The 17,763-nt window shown below is 36.9% G+C and overlaps 1 protein-coding gene across 4 annotated transcripts in view; it reads left to right on the top strand.

Moving 5' to 3' along the window:
* Window positions 1-17,763, top strand: part of HOOK3 (hook microtubule tethering protein 3) — a 94,330-nt gene that overhangs the window by 22,425 nt on the left and 54,142 nt on the right. For all 4 annotated transcript variants that reach the window (XM_075137064.1, XM_075137063.1, XM_075137066.1 and 1 more), the window contains exons 3-6: window positions 1,366-1,438; window positions 9,973-10,023; window positions 13,115-13,247; window positions 15,370-15,437. In XM_075137064.1, coding sequence (XP_074993165.1) covers window positions 1,366-1,438; window positions 9,973-10,023; window positions 13,115-13,247; window positions 15,370-15,437 — 325 coding nt within the window. The remainder of the gene's footprint in view (window positions 1-1,365; window positions 1,439-9,972; window positions 10,024-13,114; window positions 13,248-15,369; window positions 15,438-17,763) is intronic.

A 17,763-nucleotide genomic window follows, 5' to 3' on the forward strand; every position in this document is an offset into this window, starting at 1 on the left:
GAGTACAGGAAATACTGTGCATCAGGTACAAAGTGTGGCTACAAAGTCTGTGCCCTAATATAAGTACTGATGTAGTTTCTGGTTTAACAACGTATTTGTTGCAGATGTCATTTGAATCTCCAGACACATTCATAGTTTTCTTGAGCTTTTACCAAAAGATCTCATGGCATCTTGCCCTTAATAAAAGAGCTCAGTTCAGAAACCTTCTATCTGTAGAGGATACAGCAGTAAATCTAATAGTATTCAGTGGCAAATGCAGCAGTGTATGTCCAGAAGTTAGAATACTTCACGTGAAACTCTAACCTGGCCTACCACACTGACTCTTAAGAGCCTTATGCTTACAAAAAAAGAAAGGTTTTTTTTTTCCTGACTATATTAACTTTATATGTTGGATGAAATATGAGCCTTCCCTTATACTATGTTGACCTACTCCTTTAAAACCAGTTATTTGTAGTGCATTCTCTCTCCTTCGTTCTGATGATAGCATTTTTAAAATTCTGTATGATACAGGAAAAATTTGACTTAAGTGAACAGTAGAAAATGTTAGCCTTAGATATCTTGGTACTTGGGGGCAAGAGAGTCTTGGGAGTTGTCTTGAAGCAACTTATGGAAGGTGCTTGTGAGAAAAAGGAAGAGGGAAGAAGTTTATAGAAGTAGAAGTATACTCCACAAGCAGTAGGTGTTCCTCTGTTCTTTATCTTGATTGCCTTGTCAAAAGTGCAGAAGATAGAAAAACTTCGAAGGAAAGGTGTTCACAAAAAGATTTGTCTAGGGATACCATGAAAAGAGATTTGCAAAAACTGATAGTGTTTGGTAGGTGAAATAATAGTAAAGCGTGTTCTCAGTAGCAAATACTTAACTTCAGTGATACTTTTTAACTCTTCTCACTGTGTAAAGTCAATATATGTATTGTTCTGTCTCAAGCTTCCCATTTAGAAGTTGCATAGTTGTAAGCAATGTATAGCAGTAGGGATCCATGATATGTGGAAAAGTAATAATTTTTGTAACACTTTCATGTAATGCAAGCAAATATTGTTCCAGCACCAGCTGATAAATTAGAGGAAAGAGAACTTACAGAGGGAAAAACTGGCAAAATGCATTCCAAGTACAGCAGCTTCCTTGAAAGTATTAGCTACTCATGGCACACAAATGAAGCTGTGCTGTCAACAGGGTGCAAGACCTTAGAAAAGTGAGTAGCAACTCTTCTACTTTTCTGATTCTGAACTACTATATACAGGCCATGTGTCAGGTACAGAGGTAGTCATTTAAATAACCTCAGCCTGAGATAGGGGCTTAATCATTAAGGTATCCTCACAGTTTCTGTAACCTGTTTTTAATAAATACTCTACATTTTTTGTGTTTCAGAGATCCAGCTTACTTTGATGAAAATTGGCTGAACAGGATCAAAACAGAAGTAGGAGATAATTGGAGGCTAAAGGTATTTGACTGACTTCACTTGTCTGCAAATCTGTATTTCAGTTCTTAATACAACATTGTATCTAAATATTAACATATTTCTAGATTAAGATCTTGCTTTATAGTACAGCATTTTGAATTTTAGACCATTTTAATTATACTTATTTGTTTTTTATGTTGTTATAGTCCTGCACAGCTCAGTGAAGAAAACACATTTTGAGTTTGTAAATAGATTTCAATAATTTAAAAAGAAAATATTAAAATAAATTCTATGCATCAACTACCTCTCTTTGTTTTTCAAATGTTGAATGAAAGATTTTTTTAAATGCAAAGTGTGAAAGTAGCATTAAAAAAGAGCTCTGAGAAGCAGTTGCATAAAAATAGCAGAATAATAACCAATTTATTTAAATAAAAATGGCAAAGTGTTGTTTCCTTTTATTTTGTCAGCTCTGCACAACTACTGAGGTTTAGGAGAGGAAGTCATGTTTTTTCTGTGTTGTTTGTACTCAGCATGTTTTTTAACCACGATCTATTTGCTGGGTCATTTGTATCACTTGGTATTCTAGTATTTTCTCTGCAAACCTTAAGGCAATAGAATTTACAGTGCTATGTCTGAGGAGCATTTTGGTTTATAAAACCTGAAGAACATAGTTTCACATGCAGATGTTAGTGTAGTTTCTGATCAGTTTTGCTCAGAGAATGATATATGTACCTTTCTAAATTGCCATTTCCAGCCTGATTACTTGGGGAAACAAAATAGTCATGGTTTGTCTGTTAGTTCATGTTTCCTATAAAACCATTTTGTTCTGGCATCCAAAACCCCTTCTGAGCATCTGGGGAAGGCTACTGTGAAATGCTCTAATACTTAGAGCTCGTCAATTCACTGGCTGAATAGAAGGGACACACAGATAAATGCTGCCTGAGACAAGGATGGAGCGTACTGCTGCTGTATATGTTTTCAGTTGGCCAGCAGACCTGTCAGCGTGGTCTCTGCTGCCTGGCTGGCTGTGTGCAAGTCCGGGCTGCTTTAGAATGTTTTGTCTACGAGGGCTGCCAGCAAAAATATGGGTACATTGATGAGGATATATTGACCGGCTGGTGAATAAAAGACGTGATCCCTAAAAAAGCTTTTATAGTTCTGCTGCTGAGCAGTTAATTTAAATGAACTTTTCAAAGAAGCATATGGAATTGCAAGTGAACACCTGGATGTTTTATTTTTCTCTAAAATATTTCTGCGGCTTTTTTCTAAGGAATATGGAAGTCTTGGCTGTTAAATTTGGAGAACAACGAAGAACAACAAACATTGAGAACTGTGTGTTATAATAGCATTTCAGCTGATTGAAAGCAGAGCAGCAGCTTCTGTAACTCTCATAGGGCTTGAGGAATGAATTTTTTTTATGTCTCCCAGCAATTTGGCAGATACTAATGCTTAGCAGGTGTGAATTAAAAAAAAAAAAAGCTGAGCAATCTAGTAACTTCCTTATGTGATTCAAGTTGGAAAAACGTGAGGTCAAATTTCAGTTTCTTGCTGATGTAATTCCTTCTTGTTTTTCATATATCCATGTAAATAAGAACTAAAGACTGATTTTTTTTTTCTTTTTGTCTAAGAGAGATGTATACTCCAGCTTTTTGTACACATTTTTTATATACCACTTTCCTTTTCATGAAAAATACCAAAAGGCACAAATGTGATATTATAACTCTTATTTTGTAACCAGGAAAGGTTACAAAAGGAAAGTAATCTGATACTTTGCCAACTGTTCTGTTTATATGTGAGTAAACACTACTAGTAATCTAGTTGTTCAAATGTCCATCAATCAATCCGTCCTTTATAGTCTGGCTTGTAGGAGCACTTTCAATCTGTGCACTTCTATTCATTTGTCTATAGATTTAAAATGTATGCAACATACTTCTGCATGACTCGGTGATACAGATTTCCCTTCAGATTTTAAGAAGCACCATGAGAAATGATAATTGGGTTATGTCACTACCTCACAAGTCATGATAATGAGCTGAATTATATTTTCATTGCTAAACGTGGTTGCTCTTTGCCTCCCGTATCATACGGTATAATAGTCACCATTTGTACAAGCTCTCGATATTATGAACCACATAAAGGAGCCAGTCTAGTAGGGGAAATAAGTTAAAAAAACAAACCAAAATGTAATGGGCAGGTAGTTCTACTTTGTGGAACGGTGGTTAGGAGGGCCTGATAGAGGTTAGTGTAGGCCTGATACAGCCCTCCTAACCACTATTGAAAGAGATACTCAGAAAATCATGCAATTGTTAACTTTGAATTGGATGCTGTCCTGTATGGGGAATAAACAAGAATATATGGCGCAGCTTTCATTATTTTTTTGTTCAGCAGTTCACTTTCTGGTAATTGCAAGAATGCAGTCTTATTAAAAATATTTTTCCTGTTGCTGTACCAGTTTAAAACAAATGTATAAATTCACAGGGATGTTGTTATATTCTTGGTTTCAGGGCAGGTTCTCTGACTTGAGGGATTGAGCAATGCCCAGGATAGAAAAAGGGAAATGTTAGAACTCAGGGGACTTGCAAAGTAGGAAGCATTCAGCAAGCATTCTGTGTATTACCACTGACCAGATCTTTGTCTACTGCGTTTAGTAGAGAAACATGTTGTTACTTCTCTGGGGTTAAAATTTCTGAGCCATAGTGTACATCAGTGTACACAGCAGTTTATGTTTTTCCTTGGGCAACAAAACCCCTACTTCTCACTGCTGCCTTAACTGCAATTTTATGTTGTGGTTAAAAAAAAAAAAGCAAAGACATATCTCTTTCCTGATGTGCAACTGAACACTTTAATACAGTCAGAGTTTAAACTGGGTACACTCTAGTATTTCATGCTGAAGAAGACATTTTGAAGATAAAACGGCCTTTGTTGAAAATGGGAAACAGCATAGAAAATAATTCTGTTGCCAAAATTTTGCAGGAATGAAATTCCCTAATCAAGAATAGTTCAATGTCAAGTCATACAGGAATACCAGTAAGATAACAGAAATTTAAACAGTTAATGATCTGATACATACATGTCAATAACAGAATAAGTTGTTGACTGTCTGAGGGATGGGATAAAACTGACGCCCTTCCCGCCTGCCCCCCCTCCATTCAGTGTGGTCGTACCTAGCTTGGGAAAGGAAGGAAATACTTTGTTCAGCTTGATTTCTGACTTTTTCTTCTGGACTTTTCGGTTTGGCATTCAGACTACAGCATCTGTTTGAAGTATGGTTTTATCGATGTTTATAGTAGCAAGCTGTGTTTGTTCCATTACAGAATAGCACATTCAAACAATAGGAGACACTAGACTTTCTGCAACTAGTACAGTTTGAATACCTTGTGTTTAATACAATATTGCGAAATGGAATAACCAACGAAATTAGAGCACAGAATACTTAAGTGCTGTAATCTAAGTAAACAAACCTGATTTTTTGAGAATTAATTTTTACTCCCTGCAGTAGTACAGTTATGTTTGCTCTGAATTTTTCTACAGTAGAAGCTGGGTTGACTGTTGGAGTAATGGAAGCTAGTTTTCAGTGTACAGTGTCATCTTTCTGCTACTTACTTGTTCCTTTGCAAGAGAAGGGAGCACTTTTTCATGAGCAGCCTTTTAGAGGCTATTTTCCTGTTAAGGGTGGAAGCCTGTCATCTGAATGTTTTTCTGCAAGCGAGAAGCAGAGATCATAGGCGTATTGTAAGCCAGCATTCATTTCTGTCAAAAAGATAATTAGTAACTAATATATTTAATTCTGTTTCGATATACCCTTAATTCCTAAGTTAATGTCTCCAAATATAATTTAATGTGGGAATGTTCTCTGAGTTCAGAGCCACATCTAATTTTTTTTTCATGTTATTTAACTCAAGGAAGTGTCTGTATCTGTTCTTTTGGGGACTTCTTTTTGCAGAAGACAGGTTGGAGGGGGATAACCCCCAAAGCTAGCGGTATAGTCTCTCTGTAGGCTGCATTTATAATCAGTGAAGAGACGGGCTCCTGCAGAATGCAGTTTAGAGCAGAAACCTAATGTATGTGGTGGGACGATGCATGCACACCCTCCCTCCCCTCCTTCCCAGCTGCCCCCTCCTAAGTATAGCCGGGAGGAATATGTACCTTAATGAGATATCTGAAGCTGATTGATTAAGAATTCTCTCACCACTTGCAAGTGTGCCTTAGCAACACTTCCAGAGGTTATAAGGTTCTTAATTGTAACCTGTGTGAAGGGAAATAGGTCTGTGCATAATTACCCAGGAAAGATACTCTTCAACAGCATTTCAGAACATTGGAGTTCCCACTCAGACACTTCAGGACCTGAAACATATGAGGATAAGTCAATTTACAGAGTCTTCAGCACAAACAGGATTTCAGTCATACTTGTGATAGAAGGATCAATGCAAAATTAGGGACTGGCTGTTATAACGTTAGAGAAGAAATAAGAGGTTAGATAACCCATGCTCCCTTTTTGTCAGCAATCACAAGCTTAAGGGCATTTCTACTGTCCACTTCATCAGGCTTTCCTTTTGTTGCTCAAGTATATTCATAAAGAGAGAGATCTAGACAGACTACCCTTACAGACCGTCAGTTTGGAACCAGTAAGTACATTGTAATTAATTAAAAATAGAGATTTCATATGACAGGTGAGGAGAAAAAAATAGGAGAAAAAACCTGCCAACATTAAAGTCGTACAGTGTTGCCTTCAGTAACCCAGGGCACATCATGCCTGCTTTCATTCCAGTCAGTTTATCAGGTTAATGCTGTGTAATAAGGGTCAGTCTCATACTGAAGAGTGTGTGCTAATTATATAGTACTATAGTACAGCCAAGATGGGTGTGAGCTGAGAGGGTAATGATCATTTAACATAAGTAACACCCACACAGCTCTGCTGTGAATATTAGTGAAATTTGAGTGTTTAAAGGATGAATGATAACATGCAGGTTACCTTTGTGGACACATTTGTTCAAAGCGGATGTCCTCTCCTTGGTAATGTGAGATTGGGGAAATAAAACAGGAAATAACAGATGGAAAAGAGATTGAAAAATACTAGAGATTCATCTAGAAATAATTAATAATCCATTTATAGTGAGTTGCAACAGCTTTTGAAGTGGAATAAAGCATATTTGACACTACTTTTTTTTTCCCAGTAAGTTTCATATCTTTTCCAACAGAGGTATTGGTGCAGGGAATGGATGTGAAAGGGGTTGGAAGGGTAGTGTACGTGCTTTGTATGGAAAAGGAGGAAGTCAGGTTGCTGATGCAAACAAATAAGCATCCCATGTGATGATGGGCTGATCTCCAAAGGATGATACAGCGCTTTATAGTCATGATTGGTATTAGAAATTCTATCTGTTGTGTTCTATCATTGCATGATTTAATGGTCTTTGTTAACTAGTTATAGTTAGGTTTTCCCCATGTGCTTAAGGAAAAGAGAAAAAAAAATTCTGAATAACCATCACCTGCTGTGATTTAGAATTCTGATGTAATTGGTTGTCTTTAACACTTCTTATGCTGTTGTTCATTTTCATTCATCTCAGTTTCAAGTCTTCATTTTAAGAACTTATGCTATGACCTGAAAAATGTTACTGCAGCTACTGAGTTGAATCTCAAAATAGAAAACATTTATGGTTTCCCCATGATGATTCTCTGCCAGTGGCAGTAGAACCATCTAAGTGTATTCACTGCAGACAAGTTAAAAAAAAAAAAATCGAGAGCCCTCTGAGTAATACTGAAGGTCATTGTTAAGTTTAAGCCAGTCTATAAAGAAGCTGCTTTAGCCTTATAATTGTCTGATTGTGTGCCAGATGCAAAGATGGTACAGTTAACTCTTGAAAGCAAGTTATCTTAGTACTGCTGATTGACAATGGAATAAAATAGGACCTCAAAGACAAGATTTTTTTTTCCGTTTGTTTGCTGTTTTCTTTTTCCGAGGGTGCTGCCCTATATTTTAGTTTTGATGACAGATTTTGATCAATATTGATTTTGTTCCAGCATCTCAACTCTAAGGCCTATGAAAGTTATATGGAGGAAGATGACTCTTTGTGTTTAAGGGATTTTAATTCAAACAATGCTTACAAGGAAAGGGGAAAATAAGTATTTTGTAGGCGGGTACTTTCCATTTTGTTTCTCATTTTTTGGGATTATGTTCAAGTTCAAGGTGCCTCACAATGCTCTCATCGGTAAACTGGACTTAAATTCTGCAACATGGCCTTTGCGTTTCTGTGGCACTTTCCGCAGCAGACTCAGGTAAATTAGAAACTGGAAGATTTTAATGAATCAAGTTTTAAAATTGTATTCCAATCAGTGCAGTATTCTTTGTGGTGATTTGACATCAAAATAAAATTATTTCCATTTCTTTAAATTCTTAAATCTGTTGCAGACTTTGGTTATGATTGTGCATAGCCTTTGAGAGGTCGTGGTGATTGCTTTTGGGCAGACTGCTAGAAGATAGCTGTAGTTCTTACAGAAACATGATGTGGTATGTGTAATATTACAGAAATAGTATGTGTTTGGGAGTAGAAGGTGTAAACCTGAAAGTAAACTAATTATTATGCTGTTATGGGCAGGACAGTAAATGTTGTTATATACTTGCTATCATGTAGCATCTCCAGTTCTCATTCTAGGTTGTCAGAATATTTGATGTATCACTTTTCAAGTCCAAGTGAATTTTTGTTTCTTGTATGACTTAAAGTTCCATGATTATGAAGAGAATCAGGATTTTCTTATATCTTAGTAAGTGGTCAGCTTTTGCCACTTGTTTCCAAAAGGGAGTGGATTAATAGGAATAAGGTGATCAGATCATTATCACTTTGGATTTCATGGCTAAATCTTTTAGTGTGTGTGTAACCTGTTCCTTTTTTGAGTTTCTCTTAGAAAAGAGACTGGATTTTGCTTTCATCACCTCATTTTGTCTGTTGACTGTGTTGAAGTGTTGAGTTTGTCCCTGGATTTCAGTATCATGCTTCCTAACTGTTTTCTGTAGTGTTTTCTCAGATCTTTTGGAAGATAGATGACTTCTGTCAGTGGACAGACTCCCCTAGCAGGATATTTTTGGAATTAAATCAAGAATATAGAAGTTATTGTGGGCTTTAAATACAATTGGGATTTGAGAGTTTTTGGGCTCCCTTCATTATAGTTCCACAGCTTGCCGCTATTGTCAGCAACAGCACTTTGTGAATCCTAATTCAGTCAGGTTCAGTCTTTGCAGAACCTGTTTATAGACTTCATAGAATCATTTAGGTTGGAAAAGACCCTTAAGATCATCAAGTCCAACCATAAACCTAACACTACCAAGTCCACCACTAAGCCATGTCCCTAAGTGCAGTGTCTACACATCTTTTAAATACCTCCAGGGATGGTGACTTAACCGCTTCCCTGGGCAGCCCTGCTTGACAACTCTTTCGGTGAAGAAGTATTTCCTAATATCCAACCTAAACCTCCCCTGCCACAACTTGAGGCCATTTCCTCTCCTCCTATCACTTGCTACTTGGGAAAAGAGACTGACACCCACCTCGCTACAACCTCCTTTCAAGGAGTTGTAGAGAGTGATAACGTCTTCCCTGAGCCTCTTTTTCTCCAGGCTAAACAACCCCAGTTCCCTCAGCCACTCCTCTCACAGGAGACAGTACACTGCTGCTATTAACTAAATTCCTATTCCTTGCTTAAATAATTGGACATCAACTGGTGGGAATCTGTAGCAGTTACTTTCAGCAAAGATTTCTTTTTTTCCTAAATATCACCTATGAGATCCATTGGGCATTTTTATAATTTTTAAATGCACTCTTTATCTCAGAGACTTGATGTAAATGTATTTTTGCTGGAAAGGGAGCAGTACTCAGTACTAGAGAAGTGTGGCATAGATTCTATACAGCAGGAGACACTTAACTGATGGCATTGGTTATGTAAGTGAACAGAAGCTTTCTTTGTATGGCAGTGAAGGCATCACTGAGAAATGTGAATTTTGCCCTTATACTGTGAGACAGACATTGAATTGTAAAGAACTGGGGTGGGGGAATGAACAAAAATGAAAGAACTAAGAGGAATAATTAATGAGAAAGTTAATAAATTAAGCTTACATAGGTTGGGAATAAGGGAGAATATTGAGCAGTAGCTGGTTTTGGTTTGGAAGAAGAGGTTTATCTCTGCAGAAAGTAGATCACTAGGATACTTTAAGAGAAGAAAAGAGGAAAAGAATGTTTCAACTTTTGGATACAAAAGTAATCCTAAGATAAACAAGTACTCCAAAAAAGATAAATGCTTTAGAGTCTGATCTAAAGTCTATCCAAGACAATGTGATGTTTCTCATAAATTTAAATGGGTTCTGTCAATTAATAAAGATTTGTGATCAGGTCTGGAAGTCTGATCATAAGGGACTGTTGCCTAACTTTCATGATTCTAAATTAAACTGCTCAAACAGAAAGTCTCATTGTGCGAATAGATGTAATTGTATGATTCTTTTGTGTGATTCTTTGGTGATCGCCTACTTTATGGTCATTTCTCTGTAATTTATTCCCTGCATTTATTGTATTTCCTTCTCTTCTTTCAAATAGGTAAGCAACCTGAAGAAAATTTTGAAAGGAATATTGGATTACAACCATGAGGTAAGAACCATTTTAAGTAATCTACATTCCTTTTTTGTTACATGTTTTAGTTAACCTCTTTAATGTAAATTATATTATACTGATTAAGTTCTGACATTTTCTTGCAAAGTATTTGGCATACAGAGTGTTTCATGGCCTATTCTCAGGTGTTAGCCTTCTCTAAAACTTCTCACCTGGTTTATTGAATACTCAGAGCTTCCACAGGAGTCTAACGTGCAAATTCTGTCGTACAAACAGTAGATGTCTTTACTGACTATGTTCTGATGATGGACTTTAACAGTACCTGTGTTTGATTTCCTGCCCCACCCCACTCCAGCTAAAGACTGCCTCTTTCCTTTTTTTTTTCTCTTGAGGAGAGAGTAAGGAGCATTTTTAGCTTCTCCCCACATTAAAATTTTCAATGAAATGTTTTAATCCTGGGATATTGGAGTCTGCCCTTGGCATTCTCCCTTAGACTATTGAGCAAACTCAGAAATCAACCACTCTAGAGGTGATAGAATACAGTATTTTTTTCAGTGGGGAATATGCAGGTGAAATATGCTTTTAGTTTCAGTGATGTTTTGAGGCAAATTGATCTGTACAGGCTGCAGCACAAAATCCATGATATGTACGTTCTGGACATTGCTTGTCTCAAAATACTAGCTTCTCATAAATACTTCAGAGAGGAAGATATTTGTTCATAACTTAAGTCTTTAAAAATTGAGTCTTTAAAACTTTTCAGAAAGAAAAAGTTAGACTCATAAGCTCATATTCAGTAAATGGTCAGGTATCCATGTTGAAATTAATTTTGAAAATTGATGGTTAAGCAAGCCGGTTATTCTAAGCAAGCTGACAATTCTAGAAAGAAACAAATAAGTTTTTTGTTATAGAAAATTAATATTACTATGACAAAGTGATGCCAGCTTCTTTTCGGCTAGTTGATATGTATGATGATTAAGTTTCTGGTACGAAAACTTCACTACTAAGGAAGTTTTGAGCTGTTTCAAGCTGATTAAGTACTGCAAAGGTAATGCATGTTTATAAATTTGACTGGATTTTGGTTTGATTTCTTTCTTTTCTGCTGAGGCAATGCTTGTGGTGATAATGGAGATGATCTGGATTCTACTATGAATCCTGATTATGTTTTCCTCAACCTGATTCCCTCTCCTAGCAGTCACCGTCTACAAAAATATAATGTGAATGTATATGGATTTTACCTGAGGTAGCTAAAAGCCTTTGAAAAGTGTATATGCTAATTTTGTTCATCTTCAAAAATTCAAAAATTTGTATCGCATTCAGGAGGACAGTCTTTCAATAGCTATCCTACATTGCTGTCTTTGTCAATTATAGTATGGAAGAAAAAGAAGCCAGTGTTACCTATTTAGAGCTTGCATACTTTGTTATGCCCCAGTAATCTTGCTGCAGAACTCTGCTGCTCTGAAATGGAAACTTTCATTTTTTTATAAAGGTCTTTTATATTTCTTTTTTGAAAAAGGAGGAAATGCTCTTTTTCATCTCAAGATATTTATTGCAGAGCCTATCCTTCATTTTCCTATTTATTTCAATTTATTTTTTCTGTTGAACTAAAATTGTATCTCATGTTTATTTCAAAATACTCTATTTACACCTTCATATCCTTGGCTTCTTCATAGTGCCTGCTGATATGCCTCTTCCCTTCAGCTTTCTTCAACAGCAATTATATTATCAGTAACTATGAAGCTATTGTAGTATTATTAACTTAAATCTGGCATTGCATTTGAAAGCAATTCAGGAACTACAGATCAATATATAAACACATATCAGATTTGTATAATTCAAAGACTATTGTGTTTTACTATATTATTGCAGTTTATATATAATGTAATATTTTCCATTGTGCTTGATGCATTCACAGAATTCTTATTTTCTCACTAGAATGACCTAAAGGAAGTATTTTCCAACAAGAATGATTCTGGGTCCTTTAAAGTATGCAGAGATTTTTAGTAGTGTTGGTGCTCATTCTTTCAGAAGGCCACTATACAAAAACTCAACCACAACAATTCCATAAAGCCCAACCCTGGAAAACTTTGGAATGGCTTGATTTCCGTGTTATTCTTCATATACATCTGTTAAATGTTTTTTATAAATACCTTTACCTGATTTTCTGTTTTTCTTGAGTATTAACACAAAAAAGGGCACTCAGCAAACAAATGACTGATTGCTTCCATAGTCATTGTTTCTTTATTGCACTCTGCTTGAGAAGTGACAGTTTCTTTTTACCTGCAATTAATGTGTCAGAGATGAGTTTAATTCCATATTTCATACTCATATTTTCAGCCCCCTGAAAGCTCTTTATGAACAATTTAGCAGAATTGTTTAATTCCTTCTACTGACAATCATTAATGTAAATCCTTCTTAATTATAAATCAGATTACATTAATTGTAAGTCACATGGGGTTTTTTGTTTTGTTTTGGTGGTTTTTTTTTTCTTTCTGCATGTGGGCTGTTTAATTATATATTGTACTACTACCTCAAATTCTCTTCCATGGAACTAGCTTTCTTAGCTCTGAGACTTGCTAAATACCCTTAAATTTTCTAAAAGTGTGAGGCTGAGCGATCGAGTATTTTACTGTCTTATATTTATCATCCATTAGTGCGAGACACATGTATTGTATAAGTGAAGTATTTCAATTTCTGGCTTTCTAGTGGTAAGAAATGTGAGATTTGTGTATAATATTTTATGCTACATAAGGTCTTTTTAGGCATTAGATTTTTTTAATGGAATGCTCTAAAAAAAATTTAATTATCCATGTGCTGTTGATCACCGTGGAAACCTGCCTTTGTTACCTTTCTTATCTGAAGAAAAAGTCTTGCTAAGTTTGAAACTAATAGTTTCAAACAGTTGAGACAGTCAGTTTTGTCTTCTCGCAAATAGTAGTTCTGTGAAGCAGCATGGTTTAATATTTGGATGTTAGGTGTTATAGGCAATTTAGTTTGTTTTAAAGGTGGATTGAAAACTATATTAAAGTACGAGTGAATTGCTCTTGTTCATTCTGAATCATCTTTGTATTTTGAAATGTGTGTATGTATATGTGTAGTGATACAGACATGTATGTACTGGGTCTTTATGCAGATTCTAGGACAACAGATTAATGACTTCACCCTTCCTGATGTTAACCTGATCGGAGAGCATGCTGATGCTGCGGAGCTTGGGAGAATGCTTCAGCTTATTTTGGGATGTGCTGTGAATTGTGAGCAGAAGCAAGGTATTAATTTTGAAAGCACGTTTTCTCCCAGACAGTGAATGAAAATCCAGCTTTTTGTGTAACTACTTAGGGGAAAAATTATGTTTCTGAGGTTGCCGTCAGAGACAAATGTATTTTTTTTCAGTGATGACATTACTTTGTCCTACAGATAATAACTGTTGTTTTGTTATAAGCTTCACGAGTTTTGGAGTCTCAAACTGTGGAACTGGTTTTGCTTCCAACATACATCTTTTCAATTTTTGTTTGCTGAGCTGAAAAGGCACTCTACAAAGGAAAATTCTTGGGCCTATCCTTTCACGATTTATGAGGTAGATAAGGATTATTAAGGATCAAAAAAATGTGATTGCTGCGCTACTCTGTGTGACTCTTGGTTTTAGGAATGCATTCCAGACAGCATCTTACTACATGGCCGAGAGCCATCCGTATGACTGGGGGTTGGTCTGAAGATATGTCTGGTGTCATTTGGGTTACTGTAGTTTCTGTCTTTTGCATGGGGTTGGCAAATAGGAAAAAGTAATGTTGGCAACCATGCCCTTCTGGGCAGCAGCTGAAGACCAGACATGATACCTTAAGGGCAACCAAAATGTCACTTGAGACATCTGTTAGGCAACTGAATGCCACTTCAGCAGTCACTGAAAGAGACTGTCTTGACTCGCAGATCACCGTCTATCTGACCTGCATAGGTGAAACAGGGACCCATTCATTTTTCCTGCAGATGGTACAGAGGATGTGATGAACAATGGAGACGCTTGTTGAAGTGTCCCAAATCTCATGCTCTAAACTTGCCATGGGTGCAGGGTATCTTATTGTTACCCAATTACCTTACATTACACTTAATTCAAGCCAGGTTAAGGTAACAAAGCAACTACAAACATTTATTCTTAACACTTAAAACAGGAAGCATAGGAACATGTTTATAAAATACGTGGGTAAATAAAACTATGTTTACTGTATTTGCATTAAAGTCACATCAAATATCTGTCTCTTCCTGATTTAACTAATTTTGGTTTCCTTTCTGATGAAATGACAGCCAGGGTTTCAGACCTTTTGTCTTCCACTTGCATGATGCATCTTAGCTTTTATAGCTAGTTTCCCCTTTCCAGTTTTCTCAGGTGTCTAAATCACTTTAATTTCTCCTTCTGAAATTACTTTTATTCTTCCCTTAATCAGGAGACAGTCTGGCTATCCTATTAATTAAAATAGAGGTAATTTTCTTCCATGACTACATAAATAACTCTCTTTTATTAGGCCTCCTGTCCTCTCTGTTTTATGTAAAATTATCTTCCTTCCTTTTGGTGACTATTTGGCATCCTCAGGTGGGAAGTAGATCTTATTCCTGTGTTTCCCTTACTCTTTCAGTCTGGACATTAAAAATATACATGTTTGAAATATTGGAACAGTCTAGTTTTATGTACTTTGAGTGAGACTTGGCATGACCTAATTAATCACTTTGAGGTGACTGATTCCCAGTCACCTCAAATGATTTGCTTCTTAGGCAAATCATTAAAAGAATACAGATCACATGTAGAGGTGGTCAGATCTGACTGGAAACCCTATGACACTGGGCAAGTCATAAACTCCTTGACTTGATCTAAATGTCAGAATTTGTCCTTCTAACCATTGTATCATCTTACAAGGTACCTGTTGTGTAGCTTCTACACATAGGTGAGGAATGAAAAAGTGGAGGGGACTTATTTGTGATATAGCACAGAAATAAGAACAGAAGCCAAGAACGGATATGAAAATGCCTTGAAATGAAGATGCTGTAGGAAGGCAGGACATCATTGTTAAACATGCATGGATCATGTACTTGTATAGCCTGAATAGTTTGGGAACAAAGTGAGTAGTTATTTCAGAAGTGTGAGATGCCAGAAGGAAAAAAATGGATGACAATAATGTACTTTTTCCATTGTTGCAGAGTTCCAATAAGCCTGGATTTATGTCTGAACAGACTTCTGATAAAGTCTTGTTGAGTTTGTTGGGGTGGGACTTGACTGGTGATTATGCATTTTAGTGTCATCTGTGGCACCTAGTCATTTTGTAGGAAGGATGCAGCTTCTGACCTCATGTTCTGTGTGACCTGAGTTTCAAAAGTAACATTTCAGAATGCTCTTATTTTCAGAGTACATCCAGACCATAATGATGATGGAAGAATCGGTTCAACATGTTGTCATGACAGCCATTCAGGAGGTATGCTGGGATGCCCACAGTGTGTAAAAGTTCTGCCTTTCAGTGTTTTACAAAAGTATGCTTTTTCCCACTTTGGAAAAACTTAGTTGGAAGTAAAGAAAATAAGGGGCATAGATTTTGGCATTTTACATTGAAAAAGATCTTCCTTTTCCTTAGAAAAAACAAATCAGTAAAGCTTGCTTTATGTCAAGGAACTCTGGTTGAATGTCCCACTTTTCTTTAAATCTAGAAGACTGAAACTTCTAGATATTTTTGATACTGGGTTCCCTTTCCTTTACCTTTCCCATCCTGTGGCTCCTGAAGTGCAATAGACTGCTTTTATATGAGTAACCAAATACTGTAGAATTTCTTCAAAGTTTGTACCTTGAAACTGCAAAACTCCATGAACTGTTAATTTTTTTTTTTTTTTTTTAACTGGACAAGTGAAAAGAAAGAGAAGTGGATAGAAGAGTATCCATTCTCAGCTGTAGTGTTATGAATAGGCTAATGAAGGTATTTGTGCTGATATGTTTTTACACGTTAGTAAGTATACTGCAGTGTGTTTTGTAAAAGTGCTGTTCAGTAGTAAATTAAAACCACAGTGAAAATTAAACCACAGTGTTTGTGACCACTATAGCCATGAAGTCCCCATGTGACTTCTTAGGAGCCCAAAGTGCCTATAAGTGAAGTGCCTATCAGTTTTCATAGATGGAGGTTTACTGCAGGGCAGGCCACTAAGGAAAGCAGGAAATCGCTGGTAATCCTGTTTCTTCTGAACCTTAACAATAGAAACAAAATTCTGCGTTAAGCTCTAGAGCAATTTCACTTTTCTGTAATGTCTGAATAGAGAAAGACACATCAGTGAGCCTACGTTGTCCACTCTTATGACTTTGACCAATCCATGCAGTCGTACATCTTGTTGTCTGTGTGTGGACTGCTGTCTATAACACTGCAGAGAGGACTTGTGAAATGATTATTGAAAGAATGCTTATGCTAAATCTTCCAGTCAGCGCTGCCAAGCACCAGTTTGCCTGAGTTTTGGGATATTTTACTTTTGCATTCTTTTTAAATGGAATACAATGTTTTGGTGGATTTTTCTAATGTCCTCTTTTATTAAACCCAACTTTCAGCATCACTTTGTTCTGCACTGTCTTAAAATAGAAAACCTTCTCTTATCCTCCCTCCTTCTGTTGAAGATCTCCTGTTTGATTTTTGTAAAAATCTCCTTCATTTGATAAAACAGCCAAATCTGAAGCAGCCCACAATTTTTGGCATTTGATGAGTAGGCATTGAACTTTTTTAGTGTTTGTGCCCTTTCTCAGAGATCAGGAGTGGAAGTGGGGAGAAATCACAGGATGAGGGTGTGTTTGTCTGGAACAGATTCTTGAATCGCTGTGAATCAAAAAGCTTACTATTCAGGCACTGGTGCAGTTCTGAGTGATTTTAAGGCTACCTTCCAAGCTGCTTAGAAATCCAAGGAATTCAGAACCAAATGAGAAGGATCTCAGATGCTTAATGAAGAGGTCAGAAAGTGACTCAAAAATGCTGAGACACTTTGAGAGTGGGATATACCTCTTCATTATTTTTCAATGGTCTTGGGAGTCTGGAGAGGTCCCAGTTGACTGGAAACTGGCAAAGGTTGTCCCAGTTTTCAAGAAGGGAAAGAAGGAAGACCCTAGTAATTACAGGTCTGTCTCACTTGAGTGCCTGGCAAAATTATGGAGAAGGTTATTCTGGGAGTTCCTGAAAAACACTTGAGAGAGAATGCAGTCATTGGTCATAGCCAGCATGGGTTCATGAGGGGAGAGTCCTGCTTAACTAACCTAATTTCCTTTTATGACAGGGTTGGCCATCTAGTTGACCAAGAGAAGCCAGTAGATGTGGGTTTGGGGTTTTTTTTTGGATTTCAGCAAAGCTTTTCATACTGTCTCTCACAGTATGTTTCTGGACAAAATTTTAAGGCTAGTGCTCTTTAATGATTTTATAAATGATCTGGACACAGGAATCGAATGTACATTAAGTAAGTTTGCCAATGATACTAAACTAGGAGGAGCTGTGGACTCCCTCAAGGGTAGAGTGGCCTTACAGAGAGATCTGCATAGACTGAAGAGCTGGGCAATCAGCAATCATATGAAATTTAACAAGAGCAAGTGCTGTATTCTCCACCTGTGACAGGGTAAGCCTTGTTATGTGTACAAACTAGGGGACGAGAGGCTGGAGAGCAGTCCTGCAGAAAGAGATCTGGGGGGTTGAGTTGATGGCAAGTTGAATATGAGTCAACAGTGTGCCCTGGCAGCCAAATGGGCCAACCATGTCCTGCGGTGCATCGCTAGCCAGTTGAGGGAGG

Source organism: Calonectris borealis, chromosome Z (assembly GCF_964195595.1).
Source record: "Calonectris borealis chromosome Z, bCalBor7.hap1.2, whole genome shotgun sequence".
Taxonomy (NCBI): Eukaryota; Metazoa; Chordata; class Aves; order Procellariiformes; family Procellariidae; genus Calonectris; species Calonectris borealis.